Source organism: Dermacentor silvarum, chromosome 2 (genome assembly GCF_013339745.2).
Source record: "Dermacentor silvarum isolate Dsil-2018 chromosome 2, BIME_Dsil_1.4, whole genome shotgun sequence".
Lineage (NCBI taxonomy): Eukaryota > Metazoa > Arthropoda > Arachnida > Ixodida > Ixodidae > Dermacentor > Dermacentor silvarum.
The window spans coordinates 23,468,194-23,489,555 of record NC_051155.1 but is presented as its reverse complement, the minus strand read 5'-3'; the positions used below and the strand labels follow the sequence as shown (position 1 = coordinate 23,489,555).

Sequence of the window (21,362 nt, the reverse complement as noted above, 5' to 3'; positions counted from 1 at the left end):
TTGCTACACAACAAGCTTAAAAAATAAAAAAGAATCAAGGAGCTCGATCTTTAGTAACAATCATAAGAAGTCAATACAGACATATTAGGTGAATTATTTAAGTGCAAAAAGATTAAAAAAAAAAAAAAACATGCAAACCACAAAAATGAGGGAGTATGTATGTGCGCCCTAAAATATGCTGACAAAACCTTGGTCAAGTCTGAGGTGCTATTCCGGACATAGTCAAATTCCACCATATTGTCAAATTAGCCGGCTTTCTCGTCTGCTCTCATTGTCTCACAGGTCTGCTATGGCCTCCCTGACTGTCTAAAAATGCTGCCATTGCAGAATCTTGACAATATGGTGAAATTTGACACTGTCCGTAATAGCATCCCTGAACGACCCATCTTCACCTAATCCAGCTAGATAGAAGCTGTGAGACCCTTACCGCCACTGACGTACATGGCGAGAAACTGCTCTCGCCCCAGCAAGGCGACGGCTGTAGGAGCGAAGCTGTTCAGCACCACCATGTTGGCTGCCAGGTGGAACAACGAGTGGTGACTGAATGTCGACAGGAACATCGGCAGGCACAAGGGCTCTGCAGGGCCAATCGACAGGATAAAGGTTGTCAAAAGTTTTTTATGTACATTTTAACCTCAATACAACACACAAAGCTACAATGAATTATTGAACACAACAAAGTAAGATATTCAATGTTTGTCGCCGACATGAGCATGCAACGGGTAATATCAGATATACCGATAGTACCTTTATCTCAGATGCAGCTTTAATATAACTAGGTTTGATTGTACCAATGTTAGATGTGTAGATGTTCACAAGATGTGAAGCACATGTAGAAAACTATGAAAATGCAAGAAGTAAAATGCAGGGGAAGGAATTGGTACAGCTGGCATTCATGATGTGACCATTCATTGATTTCATTTATTTATTGATTTTTATTCCCCGCCCCCCTAATAAGGTTATACAGTTTCTAAAGGGATGTTTCAGTACTGCAAGTTAATTGTGATCATCTGGGGATCTTTGATGCACATCTAAATTTAAGTACATGAGCAGTTTAGTAGCCAAAACAGGTTAACAGATCACTCGCAGCTCCTCAGTCTGTCGATGGTTCAGTGGGCGAGAATTAATCACATAAAAAAATAATCCTTAAAAAAGTATAATAAAGTGCTTATCTGTGCAGCTGTATAGATTACTCTAATCTTTTGCTAGCGTAACATTGGAGGTCTAAAAATAACCAGCCTGGTTGTGATCCGTTATGAAAAAGCTAGGCCAGAACTTACATCTGCTAGCTCCCTAAGTATTACAAGAGCATACTAACTAAATTGTGATGATTGTGATGTCTCTACTGCTGTGCATGCATGTATCAAAGGTGATCTTGCATACTCTCATTTCTCAAAGTGATGCTTCTATGCCTTGCATATTTTAACAAACTTGCGATTTTGTGCACACTGTAATGCCCTCACTCAACAGACATCTAGTGCTCTGTCAGATACTTTCAAGGTGGGTAAGTCTGCCCACAATGGCATAAAAGGCATGCTGTAAAGGAATGCGCGCCCAATGGTGTGGGATTGAACCTCTGTCTTTCAGGACATCAGCCCAATGCTATTAGGCCACGATCGCACACGTCTTCTCTCGTGCCAAAGTTACTTTTTGAAATGCCTGGCACGTGGGTCACGTGTTGGCTTTTCACAGTGCAATCTCAAGCCAGCGCTTTGAGATCGCACTGCCATCAGGATCGGCCAACATTTTCTGTTAGATACTGGATACCTCCAAAGTGGGTCAAGCGCATCTGTAATGCTGTCGCTCCAAAAAAGGGCAGTACGAGTTTTAAGAGACAAGTGATGCAGCAAATACCTCCACTTCTACTCCACTTGTGCTGCAAACGCACCTTCAAAATGAACCCTGCAGGAAAACTTGTGGGTTCTTGGTGTCTCACAGGAGACCAACCACCGCGGGTTCGAGCTTAGCGAGCCACAGGGCCGCGTCAGCCGTCGCCTCCAGCACCGCTCGCGCGCGAGCTCACGAGGCCGCAAGGGGCTACCGAGCGACGCACGCAAAAACACAGTAAAGCCCTGAGTTGACGGAAACCGTTTACTGAAACCGTCGGCGCCAGCACTGCACAAACGCCCGCACGGAGGGGAGCCAAAGGGGTCCCGCACCAGGGCGAAAATACAATAACAGGCGCCTATAGCACGTCGCGGCGAGAGCACAGGCTCAAGCTGAGACACGCCGCTAGGAAAAGTCCCGGTGGCTATGCTACTTGCTCTGGCGATAACCAATGGGTCAACTCGCGAGAGCACGGGCAATATCCTTCGGCTTAGGCTTTCGGCAAGTGCGGCTCGGCGAGGTACGACCTCGCGCGAGCACTAATGGCACCGCTCGTCGGCTTAGCGTCGGGAAAGGATCAGCACAAAGTACGCGCTCCCCGCACGGGCAAAGGCCACGTGCGCGAGCTCCAGTCCTAGTCACAAAGGTGTCGGCGGACGAGAGGAAAGCATGAACGTACCGTGCGCTGGTCCTGGAGAGAAGTGCACGCTTGGCCGCTAGCGGCCGACAACCGGCCACGTAGTGACGTCAGCGCCCCGCCCTCACCGCCAACCGCCGCGTGCGCAGCGCCACCGCGGGAACCGGTTAGGCGGCGCGGGCGGAGGGAGAAATATTAACAAAAAGGGGGAGAAATATTAACAAAAAAGGCGGCCGCTGGCGCGGGACAGTGTCCAAGGTGCGAAGGGGAAATGGCGCGTAAAGTTCTGTGGCTAGGGGCGGTGGCCGAAGACGTAGGAGTCTCGAGGGCAGTCTTGATAGCAGGAACGGGCTCACCGTTGGTAGATCGGAGTTGTTGCTTTCGTGGTGGTGGCGGTCCCGAATTCCAGCCGGATGGGGCAGGACACTGCCGGGTCAGCTGGCCACGCCGCCGGAGCCAAGATGAAAGGGGCAGCCACCACCGTGGCTGCAAGGCGTTTGCACGGCGGCGGCGACTGCAGAGAGACGGGCTCTCGATCTGTCGTCAGAGGGTCAGTGACCCCGTCCACCTTCAGTGTCCACGATGATCCGATGCTGCAGTTGGTGCGACTTCTGGTTGCTTCGAAGAGCAACAGGCATCACGCCACGCACGCGCGCACACACACACACGCACACACTCCTTGAGGTTTTCTCCATGGCTGCGCAACACTCCCAAACACTGCCATGCTCATCGCCGTACACAACGCGCCGCGCCATAGAAGGCGCAAAGCGTCCTTCGTCCCCCTCACACCGACGAGTCAATCGGACCATTGTCCACCACCGCGCCTGACGACCGCGCTAATCAACAACCCCCTTCTCGGCAAAGAAAAAAAAAAAAAAAAGAACAAGAAAAACAAAAATCTTCGTCTACGTACAAGAAAAAAAACACGTAATGAATTAAACTATAAGACTGTACACGCGAAAATTAAACACACTTTCAAAAAAAAAACATAAATACACTCAGCGTGCGGACTTAAAAAAAATTGGGGGGAAAATGCACACTGTTAAAACACTACATAAACACACTTGCAATACGCTGGGCTGGGGCTAGCTTCTTTTCGTGCACTGGCCGCAAAGAAGCTAGCCCACTGAGGCTACGCATTTTACTGAGGGCCTTCGGTTGCGGAAAAGTCCGTCGTCCGGCGCGAAATCACACAGGTGACCGCTTCCTCAGATTGTACCGGTGCGTGGTCCGAATGCGGTCCGTTGCTCCGGGTGTGCCCCGTTGCTTGCGCGCAATGCCACTGGGCATTGGCGCGAGCTCGTCGGACCGTGACGCAAAGGCCTTCAGGTCGGCGATATGGGCACGGCTGAGTTTTCCCGAAGAGGGATCCTTCAGCAAGTACGCGAGTGGAGACCAAACTTTCTCTACTCGGTACGGACCAAGCCACTTAGGAGCGAGCGAGGCTGAGAACCCCTTCGTCGCATCGCTAAGAGCGTGGTTGCGCTTCAGGACGAGATCACCTACCTTAAATGAAAGATGGCGATGCTTCCGGTCGTATTGAGCCTTCTGCTGGGCCCTGGCCGACGCTAAACTCTGCCTTGCTCTACAGAGAGCCCGACAAAGCCTGTCCCGAAGTGCTGAAGCGTAAGCAGAACAGTCTGCCGGCGCTTCTTCGTCCCCGAGCTGGCATTGCATGACACTGGTCACCGGATTAGCCAACTCCCTTCCAAAATTGAGAAAGGCGGGAGAGAAACCAGTTGAGCGATTCTCGGAGGTTCGGACTGCGAACGCGAGCTCACTCAAGTGGTCTGCCCAATCCTTTTGACGTTCGGCAAAGGCCGCTAACATTGGTTTAAGAGTTCTATTGAGTCTCTCCGTCAAATTGGACGGGGGATGTGTGATGAGTAGTGCGCTACACAATGCGGTGACTTTTGTGGTGCGCGACACGGTGCGGTGATGCGCGATGGTGATATTTGTGGTGTGCGACAAGGTGCGGTGCATTTCAAACAAGAAGCAGACGACAAGGAGAGCACGCGCCGCTCTACCGCGCTGCGCCGAAAACGACGACGCCGAAGACCGTCCGGCGCGTGAACACGCGGCGCAAGAAAAGAAATCAAAAGAAAAAAAAGCCAATCCAATCACAGAGGAACACGGAGCCTCGAGCAGCCAATGAGAAGTCGACGAATCGACCAGAGCAGCAGAAAAAGGAGCCGCGCTGGCAGTAGGGGGAGGAGTTCCAGAAGCGGCACCAGGAGAAGGTCGGCCACCGGATCGGGAGTTGAAGACGGCCGTCGGGTTCCGGACCCGAGCCACCAGGACTTCACCCGGCCGGGGCCTCTTGCCAACCCGTTCCTGGGAGTTGCCACTTCTCCTGATCGTCAACCGCTGACCGAGGCCGGCAAGCGTCTGCGCCCGTGGGCAGAATGAGAGCAGTCGGGCTACGGGCCCGAGCTCCACGACCAGCTGCCCGGCCAGAACGCCGCCGCCGTCAACCCCTGCTGCCAAGCCGCCTGCCTTCCCGGGCATCGCCACCCTGCCCGATAGTCAACTGCTGCTGCCCGAGGCCGATGAGCGTCTGCGTCCGTGGGCAGAACCTGAGCTGTCGGGCTACGAGCCCGAGTGCCTCGATCAGCTGCCCGACCAGAACGCCACCACCGTCGGCTCGTGCTGCCGAGCCGCCTGTCTTCATCCTCCGAGCCAGAGCTGCCACGCTCTGGCAGCCTGTACGACGCTCCGACACAACGTCTTTTGGTGAGACCAACACCGCTTATCTCGTCGTCTCGTCTACGCTTCGCTGCGTCGAGACTGTAGTGCATACGCACACCCGCAGCCTGCCCGAACTTGCCTCATAACATTAGCGTTCCAGCTACATGTTTTCATGGTATCTTTGTGTGTTTGGTTTTTATGGGTTAATTTTCGTTTCTAGTTTCATTAAAAGTTTGTGTGTGTGTTTCCCGACAAACGGCTTTGTCCTCGATTGGGTTCTGGGAGGCTTCGCCTCAGAGAACCGCCAGAAAATATAACACGAAAGAACCTGCTCATCACAGGATGGTAGGGCGAAGTGGTGCAGTGATTAATTCCCAGGGAACGGCACGTAGCACCAAACACCCGAGCGGTGAAATAGGACGCGTTGTCCGTAATCAGTCTTTTCGGAAAGCCGAACCGACAAAACACTTCCTGTAGCCTTTCCAGCACCGCTCGCGCAGTCACTTTACGAAGCGGAAACAGTTCCACCCATTTAGAAAAATGATCAACGACTACCATCAGGTGTGTGAACCCCTGCTTACTCCTGGGGAAAGGCCCCATAAGATCGCAGGTGGCCACTTGCCACGGACGCTCACTGTCGATTGGTTTCATCAGCCCGGGCGGCTTGCCACCCCTTGATTTCACCATTTGACAGACATGGCAGGAACGGCAATAGCGAAAAATGTCACGCTATATGCCAGGCCAGGTCACAGTTTGGCTTAGTTTCGCAAAAACTTTAGAGCCACTCAAATGACCGGCCAAGGGTTCGTCATGAGAACATCGCAACAGTGCGCTTCTCAGACTTTTGGGGATAACCACCTTAAACGGGTCCACAGCGTCATCATCGGTGGCTATGTATTTCAGCAGGAGCCCATCATGATCCAGCAAATATAAATCCACGGGGGACTCAGTGACACACGCTGTTTCCGGCCCCCCTGCGCCCGCCGCACTACCAGCAGCGTCTCGGCGCTCCGTCTCCCTGAGACCGTCGCTCACTCCGCGACAAAACGGATCACTTTGCTGGGCCTTCAGTAGCTCTTGCCTGCTGAAAGCGATTCCAATTCTCCCAAAGGGGAGGTTGGTCTCGTCCCCACTCAGGACTGCAGCCATCGGCGTCATGGGTTCGCTTTCGTGAAGCTCCCCCGCTCGCACGCTTTCCGGCGCGCTGCTTGCCTGGAGCGCGAAGAAACAGGTTTGCCCGCTTGCGGACTCGCCTCTCTCCGCTCGTTTCGCCCCCGACGCTAGCTGGCGCTAAGGCACTGGCAGCGGCTGTAGCACCTGGAGAAAAGTTCTGGGTGAACAATGGGGCACGAGATAGCGCGTCAGCTACCACGTTAGTGCTCCCCTTTCGATACTGCACAGAAAAGTCTATAATGCTGTATCAGGAGAGCCCAGCGCGCCAGCCGGCCCGCAGGCTCACCGAGTCGCATCAGCCAGCTTAGCGCACTGTGGTCCGTTTGCACTACGAATTTCGTACCATCAAGGTAGCCATCGAATTTACGTAGTGCAAACACGATAGCGAGGCACTCCTTCTCCGTCACGGAATAATTCCTCTCAGCCGGTATCAAGGAGCGGCTGGCAAAGGCCAGCGGCTGCAACACGCCATCGTATTCCTGTAGGAGGACTGCTCCTAAACCCAGATCGCTCGGGTCGGTCTGGACAACGAACGGTCTGGTCAGGTCGGGGAGTCTGAGCTGCGCTGTCTCCGCAATGGCGCTGGACAGTTGGCGAAAAGCCTGCTGCTGCTCAGGTCCCCATTGCCACTCGGCCGACTTACCCAAGAGCTTGCTCAAGGGCACCTGCACTCGGGCACAGGACGGGATAAACGACCGGTAAAAGTTGGCCATTCCCAAAAAGCGGCGAAGGCCACGTACGTCCTTGGGCGCGGGGAAATCGAGGATTGCCCGAAGTTTCTCCCGGTCCGGCTCAATGGAGCCTTCGCCCAGCGTAAACCCCAGTAACTGAACTCGGGTTTGCGCTAGTTGGGCTTTCGCAGGATTCAAAGTCATCCCGGCGGCCCGCACCCTCTCGAGCACATCGGCAACATGGGCCAAGTGTTCTTCGAAGGTTCGTGAGTAAATCACGATGTCGTCGAGGTAGCACATGCAGTATGACCACTTTGCTTCCCCGAGGACGCGGTCCATCAGTCTCTGAAAGGTCGCAGGACCGTTGCATAGACCAAAGGGCATACGAGTAAACTCAAACAACCCTCTGTGGGACGTGAACGCGGTCTTGGACCGGTCACGCGCATCCATCCGGACCTGTAGGTACCCTTTCGAGGCATCCAACGTAGTGAAGTACCTCGCACTGCCCAGGGTTCCTACAATGGAGCTAATCGTAGGAAGCAGATAGGCATCCTTACGAGTCACTCCGTTCAGACGGCGGTAGTCTACGCACAGGCGATGACTGCCATCTTTCTTAGGCACCAACACAATTGGAGACGCCCAGGCGCTGTACGAGCGGCGGATAATGTCGGCCGATAGCATCTCGTCCAGCAAACCATCAATCACCTGCCTCTTGGCAAGACTGACGGGCCTGGGGTTACACTTCAAAGGAAGCGCGTCACCAGTTTCGATCGCGTGGCTCGCCAAATCGGTACAGCCCGGTTGATCGGTGAAAAGGTCTGCGTTGTCGCGTAACAGTGCCGACAAACGAGCCTTCTGTGCATCATCCAAATGAGCCGCACAGGCGGACAGAGGATGTGGTGCCTCTTCGTGCCGTGTCGCTCTATCCCACTGGGGATTGTGAGTCGACAGGCGCATAGCGCAGGGGCTTGCCCCCGAATTCTGCGCGCGACACGGTTCGTGCCGTGCCTCTCGATCCCAAAGGGGACCATGAGCGGGCGAGCGCGAAGCTCGGGGGCTTGCCCCCGAACTCGGCGCGCGACACGATTCTGACGCCCCATCTGCACAGGCAAGATCGAACGCCGGCGGGCTGATGAACGGCTTTAGCGACGTGAACTGACCGTCGCGATAGCCGCCATTCGCAATGTCCACAACGATCCCAGTTTTAAGGAGAAAGTCCCGGCTGAGAATCACAGGAACACTGAGCCCTGGGAGATGAACGAAACGCGTGCGTCTCATTCGCTCTCCCCACCTGACAGTCAGCTTTGCGGCGCCAGCCGAATGGGCCACGCCTTTCGCAAGATTGAATGTCGTTCGGCAGTCCCGCAAGCGCACTGCGTGCTTTTGCAAGTGGGACAAAACCTGTTCGCCGAACAACGAAGCGCTTGCGCCCGTGTCCAGCAGCGCCGAAAATTCGCGGCCGGCAATGGTCACCGGAATAAACGGCACGTGCGCACCAGCAACACAACCTGCTCGGTACGCCGAGGGAACAAGCAAAGGTTCGGTCACTCGTGCCTTCACGAGCGACCTGCTATCCCATTTCCCGGCCTCACAGGAGACCGGGGCGCGGTGCAATCCCTTGCAATGTGCCCTCGTTGTTGGCAGCGAAAACAGCGTACTCCGCCGCGGTATCTTTCCCGAGGCGGAGCAGCCTCAGCTCCCCTCAGATCCGACTCTCGTAGTCAGCGGGTAGGAATTCACGCAGGAATGCCGCGCGGAACTCCTCGAGGGTTGTTGCACGGTGTCCGGAAAGCCTGTACCACCTAGCCGCCGAGTCAGTGAGTGCAACAGGGACGACGCGTCCGAGTACATCCTGATCGTTCAAACCCAGAGCTCTCTGGTAGCGTGCGAGGGAGTAACAGTAGTCCCTGGCACTGAGCAGGTCACCGTATCCGCTGTAGGTCGGGACACTGCCACCCGTACAGCGGGGTGAGCGCATTTCGGAACAGCTGACAGCGTTTTAACTGCCCCAGAGAGCGCCTGGATCATTTCGGCGGCGTTATGCAACAGCGTCTGTGTGCCTGCTCCAAAGGGCACGTTGGCGCGTTAGCGGCGCGATCGAGCAAGGATGAACTGACGTCCAGCTCGATCAGTGGCGCGGTTTCCACAGGGATACCGGCCGGCGCGCCGCCGTCCCCAGAGCAAAAAGGGCTCCTAGCGGGGTGCGCCTGCTGTCGTTCACAGCTGCCACTTGAGGCAGCTATACGTGAATTGCTTAGGCCGCTTGCAGCCAGCGTTGACAAAACAGGCGCGTGCTCGATCGGTGTGCCACTGGGCGCCACCGAGTGGAGTGTACTCCAAAGGGAGAGTACACGAAACGCGTGCGCGTGCGTCTCATGAACAAAACGAGCGGAATTCGTGGTAAGAGCGGAATTCGTGGTCGCCGTGATTGAAGGTTCCCCACAGGGGGCCGCGGCATACCACTGGTTTTGGCTGTTCAATTGAGAAGCAGCCAGTGTTGATACAACAGGTGTGTGCTCGATCGGTGTGCCACTGGGCGCCACCGAGTGTACTCCAAAGGGAGACGTATGAGCGGAATTCGTGGTCGCCGTGATTGAAGGTTCCCCACAGGGGGCCGCGGCATACCACTGGTTTTGGCTGTTCAATTGAGAAGCAGCCAGTGTCGATACAACAGGCGCGTGCTCGGTCGGTGTGCCACTGGGCGCCACCGAGTGTACTCCAAAGGGAGACGTATGAGCGGAATTCGTGGTCGCCGTGATTGAAGGTTCCCCACAGGGGGCCGCGGCATACCACTCGTTTTGGCTGTTCAATTGAGAAGCAGCCAACGGGCAAAAGTCGGAGAGGGCTAAGGCCCTGTTTCCATGCTGCACTCCGTTTACTCCCGAAGGAGTCAATGATCGGGAGCGCTGCGACATCGCACTGCTTGGCATTCGAAAGGGAGCCGTGGCAGACGAATGTGCCCGTGTGCACTGTTCGGAGAGGGCTCTGGCCCCGTTTTCAAACAACGCTACTGCTCCAAAGGGAGCTGGTACGTAGCGCCTCGCGTTGCCGTCCCCACAGGGGGTCGTTACAAGCGAGGGTGCAGGAGTGCGCTGCTCAAGGGGGGCCCTGGCCCCGTTCTCGAGCGACGCGGCGTCTGCTAGCACTAACAAAGGACAAAGGTCACTACGCCTAGCAGACATAACGCGGCGGGTCCAATTCGCTAAGGCGTATTGACTCGGCTAAGCACAGACAAAGGCTTAATGAGCCTTTGAATCCGCGTTGGGCGCCAGTGTGGGTTCTTGGTGTCTCACAGGAGACCAACCACCGCGGGTTCGAGCTTAGCGAGCCACAGGGCCGCGTCAGCCGTCGCCTCCAGCACCGCTCGCGCGCGAGCTCACGAGGCCGCAAGGGGCTACCGAGCGACGCACGCAAAAACACAGTAAAGCCCCGAGTTGACGGAAACCGTTTACTGAAACCGTCGGCACCAGCACTGCACAAGCGCCCGCACGGAGGGGAGCCAAAGGGGTCCCGCACCAGGGCGAAAATACAATAACAGGCGCCTATAGCACGTCGCGGCGAGAGCACAGGCTCAAGCTGGGACACGCCGCTAGGAAAAGTCCCGGCGGCTATGCTACTTGCTCTGGCGATAACCAATGGGTCAACTCGCGAGAGCACGGGCAATATCCTTCGGCTTAGGCTTTCGGCAAGTGCGGCTCGGCGAGGTACGACCTCGCGCGAGCACTAATGGCACCGCTCGTCGGCTTAGCGTCGGGAAAGGATCAGCACAAAGTACGCGCTCCCCGCACGGGCAAAGGCCACGTGCGCGAGCTCCAGTCCTAGTCACAAAGGTGTCGGCGGACGAGAGGAAAGCATGAACGTACCGTGCGCTGGTCCCGGAGAGAAGTGCACGCTTGGCCGCTAGCGGCCGACAACCGGCCGCGTAGTGACGTCAGCGCCCCGCCCTCACCGCCAACCGCAGCGTGCGCAGCGCCACCGCGGGAACCGGTTAGGCGGCGCGGGCGGAGAAGGAGGCCAGTGGGGAACGATGGCGAGGGATGGCAGAGCAGTGAAGCCTGGCGCAACCCTCAATCCCCACAAACTGCAAGGTTTGCTTAGTAATTGTAGTATGCTTCATGCATCTTTGGTGCAACTTAAAAATAGCATCCCCTGATGTTAAAAAAAAACTTACCTAGCTTACACTCGTTCGCGCTCAACTAAAATATGCATAGTCTATCTGGCACCTCTCTCAGGAATATCTACGCACTGATTTGGATGCCATTGAACATCCTGCCTCGCATTTTATTATGTCACAATATTCAAACACCACCACCGTCACTTCATTAAAACAAACTATCGGCCTACTTTCACTTGCGTCGTGCAGCAGTGCAGCATGACCTCATGCCTGTGCCTTCTTCACATGTTTTACTATCACTCACAGTCACGTCACGTCCTGCTCAGACCACTCCTGAGACTATCTGCTAGCTTGAACCACAGTAGTCCGCTAGCACGTATAAATGACCACACCTCAGCGATGAACCCTTCTTTTTTCCCCAAGGCAACAGTAGACTGGAATTCTTTGCCAGATGATGTTGTTACTTGCATTGACCACAATGTTTTCTGAGAGAAACTAACCAGTCATTTCAAGCAAACTCTGGCCACGCTTTAGCTTTTTCCGAGTGCCATAAAACAAGTTTGTTTCATACCAATGAATGCTGTATTGATGCAATGTACTTTTTGTCTGTTGTTGCCGTTCTATTAGTTTTTTCTCAACCACTGCAGTCTTTTTCTTAAGTTCTACTTTCTTTAAACCATATATCATCATTACTTTTCTGCCTGTGTACACCCCCCCCCCCCCCCTTATGTAATGCCGCCAGGCCCTTAATGTGGTAATAAACTAAATAAAATGAGAACACAATTTCAAAATATTCTGCGTCATCAGAAGTATACCCCCATGCTATATTTTTCAAGTCTGATGGTCATGTTGTATTCGTGCAAGTATGGTAAATGGCATGGTACTATGAGCACTGGATGAAGAGAAAATTTTGCAGACACCTTTAACATGATTATTGAAGTAAGCAAAGCTTCTTACCGTTCGACCATCTCCTCGCATTTTGGGTAAAGCAGCTTCTTACACTGCGTCACTCTTCACCAATGAGTTACTCCAATTGGAGCCATCTCTGCAGCGTTACACAACGTGCCCCTTCTGCCATGACCGAGCGCAGGTGTGCATCTGCCGCAGCAGCGACGATGCCGGTCACTGACGCAATCAATCAGTCGGTGCAATTCACTACAAATACCCTGCTACTCTCCACATCACCCCTTTCAGTGACCTCCTCTGCGCATTTCTTCCCCTTCTTCACATGTCTAACCGCTACAGCGTCAAGACCCATCTCGCTCCACAAAGATAGCTAGGCTTTGACCCTTTCTATGCCAAGAACAGCTCTCAATCACCTAGGTGTTTCCTCCAAAATATGCCAGTGATGAGTCTTACTAGTTCAGGGAATTGCTTTTGCCACTGAGTGCCACAGACGAGTGGCAGTCGTTTTGTCATTTTGGTGTGAATGCTGTGCTAATAAATGGCACCAGGTTCCCAGAAAAACATTTTTCTTGAGGACGCGGTTGGTAGAAACACAGCGAAAATCTGACTCTCACGGGTTTTGAAAATGCCAGCGTGGAATGAGGTGGCTGCAGAAACGATAGCCACCTTTTTTTAATGCTGAAATTTGTGGTGTTTTTGGCGATTTCTTCCCCTCCTGTAAAAGATAAGACCGTGAAAACTCTAGCAAGTCATGTATGGAGATTAAACTCAGTATTGATGATTGCGAGGAAGATTTAGAGTATGTAGTGACCTGTATCATGTGGACGCAGCTTGAGGAAAATGTTTTGCTGCCAGCGTCTCTGTGATTTTCTTTCCTTGCTGCGCCAGTAATAACGCTTCGCATGGACGAAAAAAAGAACACATTTGACTTCTGTTCAAGAAACATCAAGCACCATATAGACTGTTTCCGAACCCCTGCCTATCTGCAGCTCACAAATATGAAAGAAGAAATTTGACAGTAAAAGACATCAGAAAATAACAAATGAGCTGCTGACATCACAATAATAAAAGCTTATCTCGTAAGCTCGTAAAAAATTTGGAAAACTTTGGTGGTTTTCTGAAACAAAAGTTGGCATGGAAAGGGTTAAAAGCAGAGATGGGCAAATATCGAAATTTTCTAATACAATCAAATACAAATACTCCGTTTCGAATACTGAATCAAATATAGAATAATTATCATTTGATATTTATTGCACATGCATTTATTAGGAGGTTTGGTTATTTTATTAGGTTGTAAAATTGCAAATACAATGTGAATGGCAAAAAATTAGACTAGTAAGCAGTTATACTAAAAAGATCATTATAGAATAATTATCATTCGATATTTATTGCACATGCATTTATTAGCAGGTTAGGTTATTTTATTAGGTTGTAAAATTGCAAATACAATGTCAATGGCAAAAAAATTAGACTAGTAAGCTGTTTACTAAAAAGATCATTTCGTTCACGTTAACTTAAAAAATTGAGTAATTCCCACTAGCTATCTATTCTCGCCGACCTATGCGTTATTATACAACATCAAACCCCGAAGCATTTGACCCTGTAATAGTCGTCACTCATTGAATCTGCTGTCAAGCAATAAGCTCACGATTGGGGCTGGTGCTGCAAAAGAGAGCAACCTCACTGTCAGCAAACCCATGTCCCTCATTACTGTAAAGAGGGCTTTCCCGCCGAGCTGTGGCGGTCAGTGGCTGAGCGTGCTTTACAGGTGAAATTTTGTCCAGCAGCCCAAAACTATCACAACGTTCAGCACAAAATCCGACACACATTCTTAAATTAGACAGAAGCAAGGGCTAATAACCGTGTTTGATCCCGCACAGCCAGAATATATTCGATTTGTTTCGAATACTCGCGTCCAACCGAATATTAGAAAATTTTCGAATACCTAGTTTTCGAATTGAATACGAATATAGCAATATTCAACAATATTAGAAATTTTCGTATATTTGCACACCCCTAATTAGAAGTGCACGTAAGAAACTGACAAGCATGGTGGGAGCTACAGACAAGCAGACAATGGCGTGCGTCACTCACTGGAGGCTGGATGGGAGACAAAGTATCGCAGCATAATGGGCTCCAGCCGAGGCACCCGCCACAGCAGGAAGACCACTGCATTAGCTGCAATCAGGCCATAAGCCACCCGGCTGCCCTCCGGCACGCTCTGCCACCACGTGTTCAGCTAAGGGAGAAAAAGGCCCACCACTGGGTGAAGAGATCCTCAAGAAATAAAGAAAACTAATTCTTACCAGCTGAGAACGTCATTTTTCAGACTTTGGGCTTGTATGTGACAGTGCTTCGAATAAGTAAGTTGCAATAGCTATGATATCTTAAAATGTTAGGCAGTGAGCGAAAAGATTACCACAAAAAGTGAGCACATGGATGCCACCAGGGCTGTTCATTTTGTGGTTGCCTTTTCATGCTGCCTAAAGTGCCTTTAGTTGAATACAAACTTCCTCAGCCACCAGTCCTCTTAAAATAACTTGTTCTTGGGCTACTCGGATGATACTTGGTGAAGCCATTGTAGCGTATTGTAGCCACTGCCACACAATGGCTTCACCAAGTCATCTTACAGTGATGATGTCTTTCTTTGGCTCAGATGTTTTGCAATAATTCTACAAAGTTAGGCCATTTTGCATTGCAGATGGCTGCAGCAGTGTCAATAAGAACCTTTGCATTAATTCTTTCAGGCAACCACCAACCACACATAGCTTCGACTAATTATTGTGAAACTCTGCAAGGTAAGAACCTCTGCTGAAGTTTTCAACCATGCATTGTAAAGTTGTAAAAACGGAAAAGATCAGACGATGTCTGGTCTTTTTTCCTACATGTCAGCATCAGCTCGATCATGCCTAATTCCAGAAAAAGTGTTTATTTATGTTTGTTATAAGGAAGAAATAAAGCGGAGAACTCTGCTGGCCGCACCTGTGACAACTGACCTCTGAACAACGGCCAGCAAGAGGGGTGCAGTGTTGACTATTAGCATAATTTACTCTCGACATTCCCAAGGTGCATCATGAATGCATGTCGCTAGCCGACAGCATATGTCATAGAGCCCACGGACCATTATTGATAGAGTGAGGCATGCATGGTCCCGATCTTTGTTCATGGGCTACAGTGGAGGCATTTGAAAGGGGACACACAACTTGCCCTACTTCCCCAACCTCCCAGGCCTTTATCTGGCTCTTTTTGTCTCCTTCCCCAAGGCATTGAGCCATGCATCCTGAAGGTACACTGTACCAGAATCTCTAGATGGCTGCACAAAATAGCCACTTTCCCTCTCCACAATCACTCTCTCTCTCTCACATGTACTAATCTGAGCGCCACTCGGGCGTCTGGTGTTTTGCCAGCTGAATGGATATTTTGTGAAGAGACAAGGACACGTCCTGTTTTTTCAATGCCACTTCTCCTAGACGAGGCAAACTCAGAGACCTGCATGCGTGCAACGGCCTTCTCTAGCTTCATTGCAGTTGTGTTGCACATGGTGGCTTCTTTCTGCGCTGAGCCATGCTCCCCCCCCCCCTCCCAATGCCTCTCTTTCTTCCATTCACATGAAGTGGCCAAGTAGAGTCAAACAAGGGAAGGTGCTAGAGCCAGTACTTCAATGGTGTGACTCGTATTCGCAAGGAATATAAGTGCCAGGGCCTCTCAACAGAAATGTGTGGCCATGAAACATCTCCTTTCCTTCTTCCCTCAAACTCGACGGCAAAATCGAAATAAGTTGGTGCATGATCGTGGTGGATGATGGAAGTCAAAAAATGTCTTAAAATTTGGGTGTTTAGATGTATTAGTGCGAGAAGAGTGAGAGGGTCCTGCCAATTCCTTGAAGTGGTAGCAAAAATGGAAAAGAACCTTCGTGTGTAAGTAGGCATTGTCAATTCTGGGGGCCTAATTTTCTGGCGTGCAACCTTGGCGATATAGATGTGTGGCGTTCTCTTGTGACCAATGGCTGGCATTTGTAAAGAAAGGGTAGAGAACTTTCGGCTGTGTGGGCTGTCAATATTTGCCCAGCGGTGGGCGCAGACAGCAGAAGTGTCATGAGTTTGCGTAAACAGCTGGAGCAAACTGTTTATCGCACTAGTGCTGCAGTGCGCTCCATTGGGCCCAACGCCTGGCCCGACATCACCCGGATTACCTTGAGAAAGCATTAAGTGGAGGAAGTGTCGCGCATACACGTTGTACGCAAGAGCGCTTTGCTGGACCCAGCGTTGGTCGACTGACATCATTGGACAGCTGCCAAGTGACACTGAATTGACTCGTCAGCACAACCACCAGTCGATGGACTATGTTATCGTCTGCAGACAACTTTTTTCTTTCTTTTCCGTTACATTGTTATTTTCGATTACTGTCATGTGCGGGGTGGCTCATCCCGGCCGCCCTGCACGTGGAGCGGGTACCAGGTTAGCAGTTGTAAAAGACCGTGTTGCTTTTGTAACATCCAATTCTTTGTCTTCCGATGTGTAGACCTCATTTTCTTTCTTTTTTACTTGTATACTTTATTTTGTTGAGCACATGTGCGCTCTTTGCTTACTATCGCGCATTCCACTTTGTTTCTTTGCTCACTGCCCTCTAATAGTAACTAAACCTTTTCTTTTTCGCATATGTAATGGCGGTGTCCTCCTTCAGTCTCCATCATTCTTCTACAACATTGCCACACGTACACAGGGCACAGGCTGGCTATCAAAGTAAACAAATTTGTTAAAAACCACTTCGAGGCTCAGTGAATCAAAGGTGGAAAGGCTAAGTGTTGTGCCATTGTCGATGCGGTCATCGGACAATGGGACCCGGGGTTCTGACAATGGTTCAGAGCTAGGCAAGATAGAATTCACTTTTCGTGACAACGTTTACATTTGGCACATTCTCGTCTGCCTTCTGATTTGCGTTCAACTGGCGAGTGGAGGAGAGCAGAGCACATGGAGGCAGTCGTCTCTCTCCTTCAGTGCAATACGCCAGCGTTTACATGCATAATGCGAGAGGAACTTTCCAATCTTGAACTACCCTCTCCTATTGAATCAAAGTTACATCGCCTTCCTAGGCGCTGCTTGTCTCATTTATGTAAATGCCACTTATAAATGCTCAAACTTGGCATGTGGGCGAGAATTTCTGGAGTTCTGTGGAACTTTGCAGGGCAGCCGACTTACAGGGATGTGGAAAAGGTTCATTCTTTTATCTTTTGTGCAAGTTATTTGGCAAGACAGCAGCAGCCACAATCAACAAAGTTCGGGAACGTTCACTAAGAACACACCGAGCATTTCAGCTGAGATACATATATGATATGTGCGTCTGAGAGCCGACCTTTTCCACACCTGTTAGTTGGCTACCCTCAAAAATTTTGTCCACAGACTACAGCCCTACCAGAAACGCCGAGTTCTCGTGATTAAAACCTGCTTCAGCTGTCATGCCACCTGCAGTTACGAGAAATTTAGTGCTCTTGCGCCTTCACCATGGTTGGAGTAAACATTTGCAGATGCACGCAGAGCTATGTCTTGTCGAGAAGAAAGCTTCATTCGTTGAAGAGTTCCTTGGGGTGAAGTGGGGAGACAAGGCTCCTCTTCCTTGTCCTGGTTTTTGCCTTTTACCACTGACTTCATTTAACTTCTTTTCTGTTGGTGCTGCTTTGTAGGGGAAAGCTAACAGCGTCACAGCGCTCTCCAGGCACAGTATTTTTCTTTTCTGTAGCCATTGGCTGAGCGCCTTACAAGCAAAACTTCGACTGGTACTCTCTGGCACCGAGGTTCGAATCCACCCGGGGCACTGCATATATTTTTCTTCATTTCTTTATGGGCCTGCAAAGTGCTTTCTGATTCCTCAATGGATGCTGGTAGATATCAGAACGATAGGGGAGTGAGCCCACAACAGCTATGGCTGTAACACGTACACTTGCGTGCTGTGATTCCGGTGCACAAAAATTGTGAAAAAAAATAACAATGATAATGATTGTCAATGTAAGGAAGTAGCCTGAATGAACAAGCGAGCAAGAGAGGGGGAGCGAGCGAATGAACGAAGGTTTTCCTTGCTGACCACCAACCAATCACAAAAACAGCCGAAAAAGCCAAAGAAAGCCATTCACTTTAATTTCGATTCCCAGGTGGTTAAAGTAAATTCAGTGTCCCCCACTATGGCAAGCCTCATAAACAGATGATTATTTGGCTCGAAAAATAACAAAATTAGGTTTAACCTATAATTCAATTTGAAGGCCGGACCCTGGGTGAAACGTTCGGAAAATAGGCAAATTTTTACTTGTGTGTATATTGTCATGTAGCAGTGACGCTGAAGTAAACAGTCGTAAAAGCTGTGTATGACGAAACTGATTGTTTATTGGCCGAGCCTGTGCCCACATAAGCAAGCTACACTCAACGCACAACGAAAGCGGCGAACACAGTCGACGATCGTCGAAAATCTGATCAGCGGTGAAACGCGTCGGCTTTTATACGTGAGTCATCGAAAGTTTCAGATTAATCCCTAGCGCCCGCGTGTCTTCCAGAAAGTTCTAGACAATTCGCGTCGCTCATACAATCAGATTACACGAGCGTCGGTGACCACAGACGACGGATAGAAGCATCGATAATGTTCGAGAAGCTTCCAAAGCAGGCGCATCCTGCGCCGAGCGATAACGTTTAACATTTGTTTACCGGTCGAAAGCGGCCACCGGTGAAAGAGAAACATGTCTACGTGTCAATACCCTCCCCTTAAAAAGCATCGTCCCGATGCTACAAACACAAAAGCGAAAACAACACCATGCGTACAGAAAGAAAATAAATTAAAAAAACAATAACAAAGCAACAAAGCACCTAAGTTCATCAGCGGGCGTAGAAAGGCTTAAGATGCACCACGTGGATGACTTCAGGTCGTTGCGCGGCGCCGCTGTGATTGCGAAATACCATCTGGCACGACCTCATAGTCCAGTGCGCCAATATGTCAGATGATCTTATAGGGTCCGAAATAGCGAGGTAACAGTTTCTCGCTAAGTCCTTGTCAGCGTATCGGAGTCCAGACCCAAACACGGTCGCCGGGCTCGTACTCGACGTAGCGTCGTTGAAGATTGTAGTGTCGGCTGTCGTTCCTCTGCTGGTTTTTGACGCGCAGGTGGGCGAGCTGTCGACCTTCTTCGGCACGCTGCAAATAGGTTGCAACATCGAGATTTTCTTCGTCGGTGACGTCCGGTAGCATGGCGTCAAGCGTCGTTGCCGGGTTCCTACGGTAGACCAGGTTGAACGGCGCCATGTGCGTCGTTTCTTGCACGGCCGTGTTGTATGCGAAGGTCACGTACGAAAGGATGGCATCCCACGTCCTGTGTTCGACGTCGACGTACATTGCCAGCATGTCGGCGATGGTCTTATTTAGGAGCTCGGTGAGGCCATTAATCTGCGGGTGGTAGGCGGTGGTCCGGCGATGGCTTGTCTGGCTGTATTGCAGGATGGCTTGATGGCAGGATGGCTTGAGTTAGTTCTGCCGTAAAGGCCGTACCTCTGTCGGTGATGAGGACTTCTGGGGCACCGTGACGCAGGTGGATGTTCTCAACGAAGAAACGGGCTACCTCGGCGGCACTGCCTTTGGGCAAGGCTTTTGTTTTGGCGTAGCGGGTGAGGTAGTCCATAGCTACGACGATCCATTTATTCCCGGACGTCGACGTCGGAAAAGGCCCCAGTAAGTCCATCCCGATCTGCTAGAACGGAACGGTCGGCGAGGTGGCTCGATAGGCTGTAGAAGTCCGGCTGGCCTTGTCGGCGGTGTTTTGCGTCGCTGACAGTCTCGACATGTCCTTACGTAATGGGCGACGTCAATAGAGAGGCGAGGCCAGTAGTATTTTTTTTGTACCCTCACGAGCGTGCGGGAAAAACTGAGGTGTCCAGCCGTTGGGTCGTCATGGAGAGCTTGCAGAACTTCGGGGCGCAATGCTGAGGGTACCACGAGGAGGTAGTTGGCTCGAAGAGGCGAGAAGTTCTTCTTTATGAGAACGTTGTTTTGCAACAAAAACGACGCCGATCCTCGCCTGAACACCTTCAGCACAATGATGGTCTTGCCTTCCAGGTAGTCTACAAGGCTCCTTAGTTCCGGGTCGGCTCGTTGCTGTTCGGCGAATTCGTCGGCACTGATGGGCCCCAAGAAAGTGTCATTATCCTGGTCGTCCTGTGGCGGCGGTTCGACGGGGGCGCGAGACAAGCAGTCGGCGTCAGAGTGCTTTCGCCCAGACTTATAAATGACGGTGATGTCAAATGCTTGAAGTCTCAGACTCCATCGTGCGAGGCAACCTGAAGGATCTTTCAAGTTAGCTAGCCAACACAAGGCATGGTGGTCGCTCACAACTTTGAAGGGCCTGCCATAGAGGTAGGGGCGAAACTTTGATGTAGCCCAGATGATGGCGAGGCACTCCTTTTCGGTTGTGGAATAATTTGTTTCCGCCTTCAACAGCGACCGGCTAGCGTAACTTACAACCCTTTCTAGTCCGTCAGTCCTCTGCACAAGCACAGCACCGAGTCGTACACTGCTTGCGTCGGTGTGCACTTCGGTATTGGCATTTTCGTCGAAATGTGCAAGTATTGGCGGCAAATGCAGGCGTCACTTCAGTTCTTCAAATGCTTTGACTTGCGGCGTCTACCACTTGAACTCGACGTCGGCCTTCGTGAGGTACGTCAGGGGCTCAGCGATCCGTGAAAAGTCCTTGACGAAGCGCCTGTAATAGGCGCACAGTCCAAGAAATCTACGGACTGCCTTCTTGTCGGCGGGCGGAGGAAAGTCAGCGATGGCCGCTGTTTTCTGTGGGTCAGGGCACACTCCAGACTTGTTGATTACGTGGCCCAAAAACAAGAGCTCCTCGTATGTGAAGCGGCACTTTTCTGGCTTTAACGTGAGTCCAGAGGTCTTGATTGCTTGAAGAACTGTTTCAAGGCGCCGAAGGTGTTCCTCGAAGCTTGAGGCAAACACCACGTCGTCCAAATAGACGAGGCAAGTCTGCCACTTCAAGCCTGCCAGTACTGTATCCATGACGCGTTGGAAAGTCGCAGGTGCCGAGCAAAGACCAAACGGCATGACCTTGAACTCAAACAGTCCGTCTGGTGTTATAAAGGCAGTCTTCTCCCGGTCCCCGTCGTCGACTTTGATTTGCCAGTAGGCAGTTTTGAGGTCCATCGATGAAAAATACTTTGCGTTGTACAGTCGATCCAAGGCGTCGTCAATCCGTGGGAGAGGGTATACGTCCTTCTTCGTGATTTTTTTGAGGCGATGATAATCGATGCAGAAACGTAGGGTTGTTTCCTTCTTCTTCACTAGCACCACAGGGGACGCCCAC

The 21,362-nt window shown here is 51.3% G+C and overlaps 1 protein-coding gene across 1 annotated transcript in view; it reads right to left on the bottom strand.

Annotated features, from left to right (window-relative positions):
* The window catches only part of LOC119441363 (presenilins-associated rhomboid-like protein, mitochondrial), a 74,270-nt gene that overhangs the window by 29,562 nt on the left and 23,346 nt on the right, over positions 1-21,362 (bottom strand). Inside the window, exons 4-5 of the mRNA XM_037705974.2 lie at positions 14,111-14,255; positions 428-577 (exon numbers count right to left, since the gene is read on the bottom strand). Coding sequence (XP_037561902.1) covers positions 428-577; positions 14,111-14,255 — 295 coding nt within the window. The remainder of the gene's footprint in view (positions 1-427; positions 578-14,110; positions 14,256-21,362) is intronic.